This window comes from Ciconia boyciana, chromosome 20, assembly GCF_034638445.1.
Source record: "Ciconia boyciana chromosome 20, ASM3463844v1, whole genome shotgun sequence".
Classification (NCBI taxonomy): Eukaryota; Metazoa; Chordata; class Aves; order Ciconiiformes; family Ciconiidae; genus Ciconia; species Ciconia boyciana.
Genome location: NC_132953.1, coordinates 5,779,627 through 5,796,618, shown reverse-complemented (window position 1 = coordinate 5,796,618; position 16,992 = coordinate 5,779,627). Strand labels below are relative to the sequence as shown.

Sequence of the window (16,992 nt, the reverse complement as noted above, 5' to 3'; positions counted from 1 at the left end):
AGTATTCTGTCCCATCGAACTTGCTTGCTTTCTTCCTCACTTCTAGCCTCCTTAGCTGTTTATACAATTCTGTCATACTTGGTATCCCTAAGGCTTGTTTTTAAGGCTGATGTATTGTATTTTACAGGAGTTGCAGAAATCTTTGAATGGTAGGAATGAGCAGAGGAGGTTGCAAAGGTTAGGTAAAGCTTTATGCAGGGCTGACAGATTTTAAGGATTTTTTTTTTTCTTAGAATGTTCTGCCAAACATTCATTCTTTTGTGCCATCCAGCATGTCTTGTGCCCTGCTTTCCTGGGCTGTTCTTGGGACACCTAAATGAAAACCTGGGATAACTTAAAGTCCACTTTTTTCAGAACTCGACAGATGTATCTAGTACACAAAATTATAGTGAAATCTTTGCAGACTTCTGTTCTTCTTTGCACTCTGTTCTTGCGTTTGGAATTTATTTGTTCCTGCAAATCTTGTGTTGGGTTTCTTGTAGCTATGACTAATCATGCTTGTTATTTTACAGTATCAACCATGTCTGTCTTTCTTTCCCCAAGGAACAATATGAATTGTATTGCGAGATGGGCTCCACATTTCAGCTGTGTAAAATATGTGCTGAAAATGACAAGGATGTGAAGATTGAACCATGCGGCCATCTGATGTGCACGTCCTGTCTCACTGCGTGGCAGGTGAGGCATTGCCTCTTGTTAATCTCTCTGAGTGAAGCCAGTTGCTCTTTTACAGAAGCAGTATAGTCTCTTCTCAAAACTGTTCAGTTTCCTTCAGGTATGGAGGTAAGACAGCATAACTGAGGACATAAGCTCATAGTTCAGTAATATCAGTGCATCAGTGCCAGCTTCACCAGCGCAGGGAGAAGCTGGTTAGATGCCTGATCTCTTAATCTAGGAATAGGCAAGAAGTGCGAGGACTTGCTAAAAAGCTGTTTTTCTACTTCAGAGAGAAAATACCCCATATTTGTAGCACAGTTTGCCTTTCTGTCTTCCTCTCAGTTGAAAGGTACCTGCCAAAAAGCAGGTTTAAACCTCTTTGTATATTAACTGTGTGTTTAATTTCTGCATCATAGTGGCTGTTGTAACAGATCTCTTCTCTTCCCTGAAGGAATCAGAAGGCCAGGGTTGTCCTTTTTGCCGCTGTGAAATCAAAGGCACGGAGCCAATTGTAGTAGACCCATTCGACCCCAGAGGAGGAGGAGGATTATCACGGCAAGGGGCAGAAGGAACTCCCTCACCCAGTTATGACGATGATGATGATGACAGAGCTGATGATTCCCTCTTCATGATGAAAGAACTCGCTGGTACCAAAGTAAGGTCACCAGAGTGTGTGCTAGTAGATGTGGCAGTATGTACAAAGACTGCATGTTCTCCATCAGTTTTCTGTGGTCTTAGTGCTTTGTGCATGTGAAGGTTGTCAGACAGGACAGGAAAGATTTTACTCAGTATGGAAAACAGGGATTTAGGTTCAGTTTTGTCAGTTCAGTTCACGCTGTCAGTTCTATTAAGCAATGGTGATCACACTTTGAAATCTTTGATCTTTTGTGTGTTGTCTTGAAAGAATCTTTAGAATGGTGAAAAGGCTGGCTTGACCTATTGGAATGTAAGATCTAGGGTTATAACACTTCTCTGCATGCTTAGCAATGCTGCTTTTGATTTTCTAGCCATAGTTCACCCATATCAGCAAAAATTCATCCATTTTCCCCAGTGATGAATACAGCCAACCAGATACAGTCTTCCCAAGGTCCTGATGACTAACTGGGTAGAGGGCATGCTATTTTGCTGAGGAAGTCAGTTTGACTGTCATCTTTTTATATGGTGTCTGATAAATTTGTATAATAAAGGTGTGATAACTCTCTGCTGTTAGTGCTACTTTCTTCCAGGAGATGTGTACAAGACAGGCCTTCTTTATAGATCCCTGCATGTTTTTTCCTTAAAGTGTGTTGCTGCTCTTGCACATCTGCACTTAGCATTGTTTTACTGCATAGGGAAGTGGGTTTGAATTTGGTTAATTTTTAATAGTTGAATTCACTAAAATAAGCTGCCTTTCCTGGTCAGAAAGAATCCTCTACACTGGTTTACCTATGGTCATATTTCTCTTTAGCTTCCATCCTGTGAAATATTGTACTAAACAGTAAACCGTATTTCTGGAGGTAGTTTTTCTAGACATAGCTTGGGGAAGCAAAGCAATTTCCTCAGTGTGACATCCTGTCATGGTTTGCAGTAGGCTAGTACTCTGTATTTGTTGGCATTAGTGAGTTCAAACCTGTGCAAAGCTTTTCAAAGTTAGAAAGCACTAGCCTTGCTTGTAAAATTAACATTCATGAAAAAGAGAACAAGCGCTGTTCCAATTTGTTAGGTGGAAAAACAGCTTTCCAGGGACAAAACTGGAGGTTTTGGTGCACACTAGTGATTGCTGCAACAGCCATGACACTCTAGTCAAGATAGTTTGCACAGTGGTGCCTGCAGTGATAAGTAGGATTTACAGCAGATCATGCCCTCTTGTGTCGAAAAGAAAAGAAGCTTGCTTCTGCTCAGGGCCCAGTAAGGCGGGTTTGTTACTCCAGCCAAACAGCATGTCCTTTATTGTGCCATTGCTAAGTGTGCATTTTTAGTTGTCTGCCACAGCTAAGCCCGTTAGTCATATTCAAGGCTTGCTGCAAGTCAAATTGCAATTGTGAAATTGCCTTCATTTACTGGTGTATGATTGTTACTAATATAGTAATTTGTTACCAGTGGCAATATTGAAGCAAGTACAAGTCACAGAGCTTGAAAGCCTCTCTAGAGAAAAGGAGTTCTGCTGGATTTTGTCATTTGTTGATTTTCCCATTCTTTTCTTTTTCAGGTTGAACGTCCTCCTTCTCCATTCTCAGTAGCTCCACAGGCCACCCTTCCTCCTGTGCCACCGCGACTGGATCTTTTGCAGCAGCGAGTGTCCAATCCACCTGGGGCTTCCAGTCCTGGGACCACTTCAAAGGTCAAACACACTGTTTGCCCTTTCAGCTACGATTTTGGTGGGGCAGTCAGGAAGATGAGCATTCTAGTGAACCCTACATGTTCTCTGTGACATCCCTAAGTACTTTCACACAAGACTTTTTCTTCTTCTTTTTCTGTAGTCCTGCTAGGCCACTTTCCTTCCATTCCCCATGAGAGCCTAGTCTGTCCTGAAAGCAATGCTTCCTTCTGGAACCCATGGTAGGAGAGTCCCTTTTTGCTGTTTAGAGGGCCTGTCTTTTCTTCACATTCATCCATGCAATTGCTAGAAAGAAGCTGGTCCTAAGCTGAAGTACTTGCTCACTTAGGGTGACTGGTGTCCTCCTGTTGAACTACCAAGTTATTGTCATTACCAATATCTTCATTGGTTTTCAGCCTCAGCCACTGCTGCCTGTGCCCTTTGGAGCCACATTTATGGGCTTGTTTTTTGTTCTAGCTAGCAGCCTAGATGTGGGAAGGTGTCATATTCCTGTGCAAACTTCTCTTCACAAATTTTTCCTTTGAGCATTTTTTCAGATAGAAAACTAAGGAAGGAATGAAATGTATGTGACTAGGAGAGAGTAACTGGTTTTCTGATTGACTATCAGAAGGCAGTAGTGTGATCTTGGTGGCATTTGCTCATTGGCTGTTGAGATATGGCAGCGGTTCTTCAGCTGGTTTGGATGAAGTAATGAAATTATGCTTGAAAGTTCAGGCAGAAGAAAATATCCAATTCTATGAATATTCATTGCTGACTGATGAATGTTGACTTTTATAAATAACCCACAATTGAATCTTTTTAAAGTGATGGGTATCCTTTGTTTGGAATCCAATCTAACGCTGCTGTAAGCTTTTTTTTCCCCTTCAAGAAAAATAATCTGGGGTGTTTAGTGCCTAGCTGTAGCTGCATGGACTTACTGTGTTATGTCTTCAAGCCTGTAGAGAAGGTGTCTCTGGAGGGTTAACTTGTGGAAATGTGGAGAGTTATCTCCACATCCTTTGAGATAATTTCTTGTAAAAATAGATAAAATGAAAACCAAAATTCACCCTCCTGCCACCTGCCTCCCTCCTTTTTATGTTTTGTGGCTAGACTACCTTTGTTAAGCAATATTTTACATTCTTCTGCCTTCCAGGCTGCACCTGCTACTCTTCACAAGGATAAACCTTTGCCGATCCCACCCACACTCAGAGATCTCCCGCCACCACCACCTCCGGACAGGCCACATTCCATTGGGACTGAAGGTCGACCTCAGAGACGTCCCCTGCCCTGCACGCCAGGAGACTGTCCTTCGAGGGACAAACCACCCCCTGTGCCCTCCAACCGTCAGGCAGATCTGTGGCCATCCAGGCCAATTCCAAAAGCCCCATCTGTAGCTCTCAGCCCTGGTGACCCTTGGGCCGGGAGAGAACTGTCAAACAGACACTCGCTTCCCTTTTCCTTGCCCTCTCAGATGGACTCCAGGGCTGACAGCCATCGGCTTGGGAGCACGCTTAGTCTGGACAACCCAGTGGTGAGTAGGCCTATTGGAAGTGAAGGTAATTGTGAGGACTTAAGTCCTGGTGAATGCCAGGCAAGGGAGAATAATGGGAGGACTTCTTAGGGAAGTGCTTTCATGCCTCTTGGGAGCAAGGCTGAAATCCCAGTTTGAGCAGTCACGAGCCACGATTTCATGATCACTGTTCACCTTTCAATTTTATAAAACTGCAAATGTTTTGTATTGTGAGCATGCTGAAAAAGTGTAACTTACTCTTCTCAGTTTTCAGTCCTGTAAAACTTGCACACAGTAGCTATGATTAGTTTAACACAGTAAAATCTGAATTAAATTTGGAACTGTTACTATTACCAATGTCATGAACAAAGTACTTTTAGAGAACATTGTTCTCTAAAAGAAATCCTAGGCAGTTTTGCTTTCTTTGATTCCATTCCCCTAATTTTTCCTTTTAAAACCTCCAGCTTTCTAAAATTGAAAGCATGTGCGTTTTTAGCCAGACTGGCTAAAAAAATGACACTTGCATGGTTGTCATTCTGTCTCCGTATGTACATGGTTGTCTGCATCCTTTTCCTCTTGTCCCCCATTAACATTTTGGCCTTTTGGCCTATTTCGGCTGAATTTGCCGAAGCCCTTGGAGTCTTAAAAGATATGAAGTTCCTGCAGTTTTTGTGTAAACAGGCAGTTGGCTACAGGAGAAAAACCCTGCTTGTGCCCTCGCTGAGGGAAAACAGTCATAGACCTACTGGATTTCTAAGGTATCAGTAAAGGCTTTGGAATAATGAAGATGCTTCATTCCCCCAGAGGATGTGTTGAATGACTGGCTGACAGCTTTGCAACTACACTGCTAAATGTGATGTTTCTGATTCCTGGTTTGAAATTTTTTCTTTCAGAGCTTGAACAGTGGTCTGCCAACAACCCCAGAGTGTGAACACCCCAAAATTAAACCCTCCTCATCTGCCAATGCGATCTACTCCTTAGCTGCCAGGTCTGTTGTTTTCTAGCAAAAATACTCTTTTATAACTTACAGAATGGTAATCATAGGGCTGTCTCCATGCTGGTGCCGGGGACAGAATTTGACACAACTCTGTCAGCCTTAGTTTCAATCTCTGACAGATTCAAAATACACAATCTAGAGAAAGCAGATGAAATCAGCATCCCAAAGATCTGTGGATAGTGGTGGTAATTACCCTTGGCTGTGGCAATAGGAAACAGGCTACAGTTGCCATTAGCTCTTTTATTAATTCACTTTTGAGTTGGTCTTTATGTGAAGTAGGTGATGTATACTGTGTATGATATTGTTAACTTCCTTTTGCATAATGACCTTGTGCCAGTGTGACCTTGCAGCTGGGCTGCTGAGAATCCTGAAGGCCAGGTTAGTTATTTAGACCGAATCACTATAAGATGACTATTTGTTCCATCCACTGTGGATTTTAAAGGCCACTTTGATATTAATTAGATTTGGCATAAATGTTTTTCTGATGTTTATATCTTGTTTCTTCTGCCTCCAGACCACTGCCTGTACCAAAACTGCCTCCTGGGGAACAGTCTGAAAGTGATGAAGACACTGAATACATGTCACCATCCTCTCTGCCTGTGGTGCCTCCAGGTCCTGCTGTACAAAAAACAGAAATCAAAACGCCTTTGGAAATGACTCAGAGTTTACGGTGAGTTTCTGTTTGTATGTACTGTGCTTCCTCCTCACAGTTCTGGGAAAGCATATTTGTTTACTAGGGTGGAGATTTTGCTTGCTCAGTTTGCTGAATTCCCCTAGTGATGCTCACCAGATCTAGACTAACATAGCTAACTGTAAATGAAATGTGGCTACTGCTCTTTTGCAGAATCTTATACAGTATTAAAGGAGTCAGATAACCACTCCTACCTCTTTCTGCCGGTAACCTTTTGAGAGCAGCAGCAACTGAAAGTCAAAATTCTGTTAAAAGGTTGTGTTCTGGTGGTATCAGTTGAACTCTTTTAAGCTGATATGTTGTATTGCAATAGACATTTTCTGGAACAAATATTCTTTCACAGAACAGTGGTGATTTCACTTTGAAGCAGGGATCTGTGCAGAATCTCACTCACAGAGACTAGGTGGTGGTGGTTAACCACTGTCACTTGTCTGAAGGGAAGTCTGTGTTCTCTCACTCAGAGTTTTAGATTGTGACCAGCAGACGGATGGCTGTACGTATGAAGCAATGTACAACATTCACTCCCAAGCAGCACCCTCTGCTTTTGAGACTGTCAACACTTCTGGTGAGTGGGTGTGCTAAAAAAACAACTGAGAAACTGAGGTACAATGAATTGGTCCCAGTCCCAGTTGGAACAGCATTTTAGGCTAAATTAAATGTTACTTGCTTTCACTGTTAAAATAGCTAGGATGTATGTGGAAACATCTGGGTCTGTGTACTGCAGACTGCATGTGGGGATATTGTTGAGAAGCCTAATTGGAATGCACTGTAAAAATACTCAACAGTTGTTAAAAAACTTGCTGGTTTGATGATTTTTCTTTTTTCTGGGCAGCAGTTGTCAGCCCACATCTATCATAAGTATTTTTAATCTAATACTACCTTCTGGAAAGAGCTTCCATTGAATGTGGGGTTTTGGCAGCAAAACCTTAGTTCTGTGTCCTGTCAATGTTTGTGGACTACAGGGGAACAGAGTCTGCCTTGAGAGACAGGGGCTCTGTTCAGTCCCAGAGCTCAGAATGTGCCTCTTATTCTAGATGAAGGGGATCTGGCAGCAGCCACTGCCAGCAACGGCCCTGAAGAGTCAGAAAATGAAGAAGATGGTTATGATATCCCCAAACCACCGCTACCGGTTGCTATTGCTCGTCGCACACTGTCTGATATCTCCAATGCCACGCCTGCCTTCAGCCGAATGTCTTTGGAAAATGACCCTGTAACAGGTTAGAGAACACCCGTACTCTTCATGTTGTAGTGGGTACTGATGGCTTGCTATGCATGTTTGAAACTTCTGTCACTGACTATGGCTTTTGTATGTAAGCTGTAAAATCAGGTTTACAAGGCAGAATTACACTGGTTCTTAGGTGTTTAGTTTGGTTTACAACTTGGAATGCACTGCCTTGGTCATTTAATCACTGAGCTAGCAAATCACATTTTAATCACAGTTAGGAAAACCTTTCCTCAGCTTAAAGGATATTTCTTAAGCCACTGTTTTGTACAGGGCATAGCGTACCTTTTGTACCGGGGCACACCAGGGCATAAAACGCAACTTCAGAACATTACTGCTTATCACTGTTCCAAGTAAAAGATGATGTGGCTGGCCTTGCATGGCTTCCGTCTGGCTCAGTCTCGGCTGGAGTTTTTGCCAGCAGATGGCACAAGTGTACTGTTTGATGCTGTCAGTTCCTTTGAGCAGGGACCTAGTGGCTCAGCAAGGTCAGCTTTTTGTCCCGGGGGATTAGAGGACATCTTGTCCTTCTGGCTGCAAGGCATGTTCTCTGAGGGAAAAACCAAAGCCTCGCCTCTCCACGAGCCTTTCTGAATAATGCTTGACTTATTCCCTACAACTGCTCAGCTGCTCTAAAGGAAGTTCTGAAACTCTTCCTGTTGGGGGGCTTTCAGCATGTCTGAACACTCTGGTGATTTGCCAAGTAAGAGGAGTGAGTTTCTTGTTCCTTCTGGAGGCAGACGGGAGGCAGAGCCTCTTGTACCCAGGACCACTTGTCCCAGTGAGTCTTCTGTTCACCTGCTTCACCACTTCCCCATCCCTGGGCTTGCCTGTCTTCAGCTCAGAGAAGAGTTTACTAGTGCAGAGAAGTTTATTAGCTTTTGCCTCTCCTCCCTGCCTCACTTTTTAAGTCTGTTACTGTGTCTGTAGAATGTGGCTGACGGGGATAAGAAGGGGCAGAGAGAGCACACCACACATCCTGCTCCCAGATGAAGTGCTGAGCTTAATCATTGACCCTTCTTTGTTTCTACAGCCCTGAAATAACAGTGCTGTTGTCCTGCTTTGTAGTGTTAGGAGATGTGCTAATGAAAAACGCTGTGGAAATGCTGATTGTTACTGCTCTGGGAAGTATATGTGGTTTTCTGAAACACTGGGTATGGCTACTGCTGAAGCCTGGTGTTAAGGAAGCCTGACTAGTATGGAATACATTTTGGCAGATTTATGTTCTCATGCATTGTGTCCTACAGTTTAATTTCTTAATAATTTACAAAAAAAAGCTGTGCTAGTAGTTGCCCTTTCAAAATGACCCATGGTCTCTGAAATTTGATCCAGTTCAAGCTGAAACAGCTATTTCAAAAGACAATTTGGGGGAGAGAAGTGGGTAGTCCTTTTTCTCAAATGTACAAAAAGCTTTTTATGTGTAAGAGGCTTATACTTTGAAGATTAGGGAGTTGAACTGCATTGTGGTTGGTGAGGAAGCTTCAATGAATTTGTTTCCTGAAGAGCCTTCTCTGTCTTAGTGCTTTTGGTACAAGTTTTTCAGAAAGGCTCCACAGTGACTGCTGCTTTTCTGACCAGTGCTGCAGTGCCCACTCTTAAAAAGGGATTGTTTGGACATTCTTAGTCTTATGGATTTGTCTGTTGTACACCAGTTCTACTGCTAGAAAACTCTATCTTGAGTGCCTGGAGGAGTTTCTCCAGAAGACGAATAAAACTTTTCTTTAAGGTGATGTCAAATATTAATGCAGAAAAGTTTCTTGTGATTTGCAAAGTAGGAAAAAATGCTTTCTGAAATGATACTGGAGGTTAGAACTCAAAAATTATCAGATGTTGGATTAACACATTAAGCAATGTGTTGGAGTGTTTGGTGTCTTGTTTGGTTTATTGGCTAGTCTTTTTTCTCCCCAGGAGTAGTGCATGATGTGGCTACTGGCAAGTAACACATCTGAATGACTAAGAGGAAAGGCAGAACAGGCTGAGCTTACTGATCTGCCATAGCGGCCAGCCATTAGGTAGGATGAGCTTCAGCAGGAGCTCTTGTAGATGACCCTGGTCTGCTGATGGGCTGGCAGAGGAAGAGGAGCAGACCCTTCAGAGAACATAATTCAGTTGCTGGAGCAATTGTGGTGGATGAGTTGTAACTGATAGATCTGGTTTTGTGCATACACTTCCTCAGCATGCTGTAATGTGGACAACAGTTCTGTGAGGAGAGATCATTATCTGGACAGTTAAACTGGGGGTTGCTGTCTGATTCTAGAAGCAGATGGGGTGTTTGGTAAAGTTGCATATTACTCTGTGTCTTTTTTTTCCCAGCAGGTCCCTGCTTCTTATTCTAAGGCTGATATCTGAGCTCTGCTCACACACACACATATATCCCTTGTCAATTTTTTTCTATTTATGTGGTGTTATCTTAATAAATGAGCCTGATGTGGCCTCCGAATTAAAAAATCTCCATAGCCTTTTTTGCACACAAGAGGAGAAGCTGAGCTAATCTGTACTGTTGTGTGAGAGGATAGGCTGGTTGGAGAAAGTGGCGTAGCTTTCATGGCATGTTTTTGAAGTGCCATTTATCAGTCTAATGTCATTCCCGCTTTGTTCCAGACAAGAATCACATGTCCTTTTTGGAAGTGATGTGTTTGTTTCTCCTTCCAGGTTTTTCAGATGGTGCTCAAGTTCCAGAAAGGCCGCCGAAGCCGCTACCACGGAGAATAAATTCTGAGCGGAAAGCAGGGAGCTGCCAAACAGGCGGAGCCAGCAGTGGGACCAGTGCGTCACTGCAACTCTCCAGTGAGATCGAGAATCTAATGAGCCAAGGCTACTCATATCAGGACATTCAGAAAGCACTCGTCATTGCACATAACAATATTGAAATGGCCAAGAATATTCTCCGGGAGTTTGTTTCCATTTCCTCCCCTGCGCATGTGGCCACATAGCACATTACCTCCACACCTACAACTTCTGTGGACCAACTGCCTGGGTGGCCGTAGCCCAGCTATGCACCAAAGGGGAAGGGGGTTCCTTTAGAGACTTCATGCTGAGGTCAGTCCTGCCTCTGAAAAGAATCAGTTATCAGGTTTTTGTGGTTCCAGATTTCAAAGCAGTGGAATGAAATGGAGCAGAATGGTGTTTTATACAGTGTATGTCTTGGAGTCCTTTACCCCTACCTCTTGTTTGAGAGAACAGATTTATTTCCAGGGTGTTGGTAGAGAAAGGTATCGCAACGAGGGATCCCCGAGCTGATGCCCTGGAGGCTGGGGGGAGTGTTTTGTGCTGTGAATTCTAAGTGAATGCTCTGAGAAACAAAGTCTCGAGGTCGATGTGGTGTGTCCTGTGGTTCATGGTACTAAGTTTGGATCTGTTCGCTGCTGTGTGTCTGGCTCAGGCTTTTTAGAGCAGCTGGGAGGTCACTTTCTACTGGGAATAAATAGGAGACCTTGGAAGAATCTTTCGATTGCTTCCTGTTTGCCATGGCGTTTTCCCTTTTGCCTGTAATAATAGCATTTATTGCTTATGATTCAAGTCCTCCCTTTTTGCCTGGAGATAGCATAACTAGCTTCTGTCAGGCATTTTGATCTTGACAGTGCTGGGAGTTGGATTTCTCTCACATGTGTCCTCTTGCCGGCAGCACTGGCAGCACCAGATTCCAGGCAGCCAGATGTGCTGAAAGTTTTGCGTGTTTTTGAGGGGTGGGAGAGGGTGGGAAGAATTTGAGTGAGAGCGAAGAACTGGCTGCTGCTTTCTCCTTTTTTAGCCTTGAGCATTTTGTGCTTCAATGCTCAAACTTGATTGTGGCCCTGCTGGGCTTGAGCAGCTGTCACTGGACACTCCAAGGCGCTCTTTCTCTAGGAATGTTGCACCTGGTAAATATGGTGTTTTATTTATCTTAATTGCATGGTGGCTGTTGCAGACTTAGTGGCCTTCACGCACATTCCATCATCTCCTTCAGAGAGCTTTTGCGGGAGCCAGCTGTCTTTGTGCCAGGCTGTTTTGTGGAATTGGTAGATGCAGCTGATGTATTCATTGGTATCTTACCTGCTTTGCAGCAAAAGAAATGCAGCAGTTCTCTGCATGGCTATCAAAACAACATGGGGGCTCTTCTTTCCATTTCCATTACTCTAAGGTATTGCCAGAGCTTGTGTTATAACAGATCTGGGAAAATTCTGTATTTGTAAAACGATCACACGGCTTTAAAAGTCAGTACTCAGCTATTACTTTGAAAAAACCTGACTTGCATACTCAGCTACTTAACTCTGTTCATATATGCTTGATGCGTGAGAAGTGTATGGTTCCTTTTGAGAGGATTTAAATGAAGTAGGGATACACAGATCACAGCCTGACAGACGAACAAGTGCTCTGTGTACACTGAGAGGCTATTAGCCTTTTGAAGCATGTCTAGCATTATTTGCATCTCTCTAAGGGCAGCAGTAGTCACTAGGCAAAGGGTTGCAACTTGGAATATTGTCAGAGTGATTATGGCAGTTGGATGCAGTTTAGCCTTTTAAAGAATCTAGTAGCTGGACCCAGATCTCAGAGAAACGGCTTGCAATTGGCAGAGAGGACTTAACAAGTATTAGCAAAGGGAACTAAGCATAAAATGTTTGTTTTATGTAGAGTATAGGTTTCTCTCTAGATCTACAGCTTTATAAATTGATGCAGTGGGTTCCAGGCAGTTTAAAAGCATGAACTGTCTCTCTTTACTCCCCTCCTTTCTGTAGTAAAGAAAATGTTCTCTGAAACCATAAGGAGATCTCCTGCAACACTTACAGGCCATCACCACTGTTGCTATTTTGGGGCCAGGGCTGAAACTTGCAAATGCAGCATGCTGGTGAGATTTATGTCAGCGGGCACGGTGCTCTGCAGTGGTGCAGAGAGAGGTCAGGCACAGCCAAGAACAAGGCCTGGCCTTGGTGAAGGTGCTGAGTTACAGAGAAGGTGATGTCAGTGCATATTGCACTCGAGGAAGAAGAGCTGTTCTTTTTCCTCTGCCCGTATGCATAACAGTCAGTGGTATCGTGAACCAGTCCTGCTCTTTCTGTGTGAGGTGCTCTGCCGGTTATGCATGGCAGCCTTAGGCGGTGTGTCTGTGGGAGCTTCTAGAGAAGCAAGCCCCGCACTTGTGCTGCTGAGGCAGGAACATGCGGCAGCTCTGGTTGTTCTCTCAGTAGATCTGCATGTTACACTTGTGAGCCTGAGCAACCAGTCCTAGCGTATGAGAGTTATTTCCTGGCTTTGTCCTGGAGAACCAGGTAAAAACCCTTTTGTGAGGGAGTGCTATGGTTTTATTTCCCTCTTTTTCCTCTTCTCTCCAGTGCTGCCTCTAGCTCCGTGTTGGGTTTGGAGCCACTTCATTTCTGACTTGCTGTGTAAACTCAGTGCAAATGTGGTGTGTGACTCTTGCCACTGCCAAGGCTGCGTAAGAGCCAAGTCCAGCCAGCTAAAAAGCCTTAACTCATCTTGCACGGCGTGTGTGATCAGAGTAGTGATGCCCTGTCCCATACAAGCCCTTTATTACAGGCTTGTTGTAATGTTAAATGAAATCATGCCTAGCAGAGCTATTACAGGCCTGTCTTTGGGGTTTATGTGCCGAGAGATGTTCCTATGGGTATTGTTCCAGGTATTAGAGATTAGAGAGAGCAATCTTTGTGGCATGTATCAGTAATTTTTCTGCATGTGTCCTTTCTGTGCACTGTTTGTGTCTCAAACTGATTTAAGAAACATAAGTCTTGGCTTTTCTTCCTTAGACATGTAAGCTTTTGCTAGTACCACTGAAGCGCAGCAGAGTCCTGACCGTGTCTTATGGCTGTGCTCTGTGAAGTCAATCCAGGCACTGTACAGTGTATTTTTCTTGTTGTTCTTTCAGAAAGGTAAACCTAAGATTGATTTCTCTTTTTTTCCCTTCACCTCCTTGATCTTTATTCTTAAGAAGTTAACTTTATGATGCTACTTTAAAAAGAAAAAAAAACAAACCCAAAAGTCTAGTGCCTTTCTTAAGGGAATGCTGCATCGCTAGGCTGGATCTGAGTATCCACCCCTCTGTGAAAATGAGGAGCCCAAACTAGACAAGCTGTAAAGATGCCTTTGAGCGTGAGACTGCTTTGAAAGGGGTGAAAAGAAGGGGCACGAAAGATGGGCAATTGTCACTTCAACTATGACACTGTGTTTTGTAGCATTTCAACTGTGGAGGTTTCCTACTTTATCCGTTACTAACAGTGACTTGTCTGGACTGGTGCTGTACTAAGCTTGGTGTGAAGACAGTAGAATTGTAGGACAGGATTCGTTTTGCTTGTAACAAAATACGAGTTCTGCTCATAAAAAATGCTGGGTTTCCCCCTACCTGTCAACCTGGACATGAAGCAAGCAGAAAACACTTTGTACAGTAAGAGTTGGGCACAAAATGTGTGGGACCTGTATGAGTCTCTGCACAGTGAGCAGCAGGTAGCTGTGGAAAGCAGGCAAGTATCGTCTGTTCTGAACAGGGTTTCTGGCTGACTTAGTATGTTCAGTGCCACCATAACTGAATGGGAATCTGAAATGAGACATATCCTGCCAAGCGTGTGGTAAATTTTGTCTGCTGCACTGCCCCTGTGTGTCTGTCTCTGCAAGTGCTCTGCAGCTTGAGGTGCGTGGAGTGTCTCTGCTGGGAACCAGCGGACTTGCTTTCACTATAAACAGCTTTTCTGCATGCCCTTCACTGAGCCCTTACCTTGGGGGAGCCAGAGAGGCTCAGAGCACAGCATGTTGCTTCCTGCACTAGACTGATTACATTACTGTAGCTAATCCTGAGGCAGGGTCATTACTGTAAATGTTTTTTTCGGTTGAGCAAGAAAAAATGCAACTCCCAGGGCACTTTCTTAAAGGTGCCACTTTAAAAATTAGTGGGGAATAAGGACACTTATTTTTAAAGTTCCTAATAGAAATCTTTTTTGAAATTCCCGGTGGGGGAGGAACAGTTGTTCTTTCTCTTGAATGACAATTACCAATTTGTATAATATCAGTGTTAAAAATGTTGAGATTTTCACAAAATATTTTAAAAAAGTATAATAGTGTCATTAATATAAAAATATAATAGCAGTATTTAATCCTTTCAGATCTGTAAAGAATAAGGAAAAACAGAAGGTAAATATTCTTACAGAGAGTAGCTGAGCTTTAAGGTTCACTTGGTTTAAAGTCCTCATTTTGTTTGCAAATGCATTGTTAATGTTTAGAGGTTATACTAATGTTATTTATTAATTGTTTCCATTCTTGTATGCTGCCCACTAAGAGCTTCTTTGTTTGGGATTTCATTCACCTGTGTCAGTAAAAAGAAAACAAAACAAAGTTTTATTTTTAAATAAAATTTCCTTTGTTGTAGCATATGGTCTGTGTCGTGTTGATTCTGTGAGTCCTGGAAAAAGAATATCATGTTCAAGCCTGTCACAGCCATCTTGTTCAGGGTGCCCAAGTCTGCAATGTTCAGTTAGTCTCCTGGATCTCTTGCAGACTGCGACTGACTTTGTACCTCTTTTAACTATTACCACAATTATCTGTTAAATTCTATTTCATATCATGGATGCTAACAAACAGAGGGCGGGAAAGATTTATACAAAGTTTATACTAATAAGTCTATTGGTAGAGTTAATGTATTCTGATAGAATCTATTAATAGAGTCTATAATCCATCAGGACCTATTAGAGTCTGAGAATGACATTAACAGGTTTGTTACCACCCATGACCAGAGTCTGAGTTCATAGGAAGCTGGTAGAGTCTAATGGGTTCTGCAGTGTCTGCTGGGGTCTAGTAGATCCTGAAGCATCAGTCCCACTCTGCTGGAGTCTGTTAGGCTCCATTTTGCCTCTCACAGACTCTGTTAGTACATTACTATAGACTCTAAAAGACTTTTATAATTATTGCATAGCATTTAGATAATTATATATTACATAATTATAGAATATAATTATATATGAAATATAAAGGATATGTAATAAAGTCAAAATTGTATATGCATAGATAATATTACACACTTCTCATACTGTGTGGTCTAATGGATGCTGTACCATCTGTTAGATGCTGTTGGAGTCCAACATACCCTGCTGGAGTTTGGTGAGACTCTGGGGGCCCTGTGTGAGTATATTACAGAGGACAAGACCCTGTGAGACTCTGACAGACTCTGCCAGCCTTGAATCGTGTGTCTTCGACAGCAGTGGAGTCTGGAGAGCCTATAGCAGCCAACAGAGTCTGGCAGGTTCTGGACACTGTTCCACTCCAATACTCCAGGGCCTGGAGGGTCCGTTAAGTGAAATAGACTCAAATGAGGACAAGCTGGCCAGGCTGACCTCCCCCAGGACACTCAGGGCTCGACTGATGTTACTTGGGGGTCAATAAAGGACAAACAGGTCACATGGGGGCGAGTGAGCCCCTCAAACATGTCGCATCGGGGTCAAATGAGGACACGGGGGTCAACTGAGGTCGAGTGAACCCCTCAAAGATGTCACTGTGGGGTCAAATGAGGTTAATTGGGGTCAAATGAGGACACAGGGGTCAAATGAGGACACGGGGTCAACTGAGGTCAAGTGAACCCCTCAAAGATGTCACTGTGGGGTCAAATGAGGACACGGGGGTCAAATGAGGACACGGGGGTCAACTGAGGTCGAGTGAACCCCTCAAAGATGTCACTGTGGGGTCAAATGAGGTTAATTGGGGTCAAATGAGGTTAATTGGGGTCAAATGAGGACACGGGGGTCAACTGAGGTCGAGTGAACCCCTCAAAGATGTCACTGTGGGGTCAAATGAGGTTAATTGGGGTCAAATGAGGACACGGGGTCAAATGAGGACACGGGGGTCAACTGAGGTCGAGTGAACCCCTCAAAGATGTCACTGTGGGGTCAAATGAGGTTAATTGGGGTCAAATGAGGACACGGGGGTCAAATGAGGACACGGGGGTCAACTGAGGTCGAGTGAACCCCTCAAAGATGTCACTGTGGGGTCAAATGAGGTTAATTGGGGTCAAATGAGGACACGGGGGTCAACTGAGGTCGAGTGAACCCCTCAAAGATGTCACTGTGGGGTCAAATGAGGTTAATTGGGGTCAAATGAGGACACGGGGTCAAATGAGGACACGGGGGTCAACTGAGGTCGAGTGAACCCATCAAAGATGTCACTGTGGGGTCAAATGAGGACACGGGGTCAAATGAGGACACGGGGGTCAACTGAGGTCGAGTGAACCCCTCAAAGATGTCACTGTGGGGTCAAATGAGGTTAATTGGGGTCAAATGAGGACACGGGGTCAAATGAGGACACAGGGGTCAACTGAGGTCGAGTGAACCCCTCAAAGATGTCACTGTGGGGTCAAATGAAGTTATTGGGGTCAAATGAGGACACGGGGGTCAAATGAGGTCACAGGGTCAAATGAGATTGCCTGAACCCCTCAAAGATATCACTGTGGGGTCAAATGAGGTTAATTGGGGTCAAATGAGGACACAGGGGTCAAATGAGGACACGGGGGTCAACTGAGGTCGAGTGAACCCCTCAAAGATGTCACTGTGGGGTCAAATGAGGACACGGGGGTCAACTGAGGTCGAGTGAACCCCTCAAAGATGTCACTGTGGGGTCAAATGAGGTTAATTGGGGTCAAATGAGGACACAG

At 43.7% G+C, this 16,992-nt stretch overlaps 1 protein-coding gene across 1 annotated transcript in view; it reads left to right on the top strand.

Moving 5' to 3' along the window:
* Positions 1–14,706, top strand: part of CBL (Cbl proto-oncogene) — a 46,403-nt gene extending 31,697 nt beyond the window's left edge. Inside the window, exons 8-16 of the mRNA XM_072884455.1 lie at positions 544–675; positions 1,106–1,309; positions 2,843–2,974; positions 4,104–4,481; positions 5,354–5,448; positions 5,972–6,127; positions 6,610–6,713; positions 7,183–7,365; positions 10,023–14,706. Coding sequence (XP_072740556.1) covers positions 544–675; positions 1,106–1,309; positions 2,843–2,974; positions 4,104–4,481; positions 5,354–5,448; positions 5,972–6,127; positions 6,610–6,713; positions 7,183–7,365; positions 10,023–10,303 — 1,665 coding nt within the window. The 3' untranslated portion in view covers positions 10,304–14,706. The remainder of the gene's footprint in view (positions 1–543; positions 676–1,105; positions 1,310–2,842; positions 2,975–4,103; positions 4,482–5,353; positions 5,449–5,971; positions 6,128–6,609; positions 6,714–7,182; positions 7,366–10,022) is intronic.
* Positions 14,707–16,992: the final 2,286 nt, after the last annotated feature.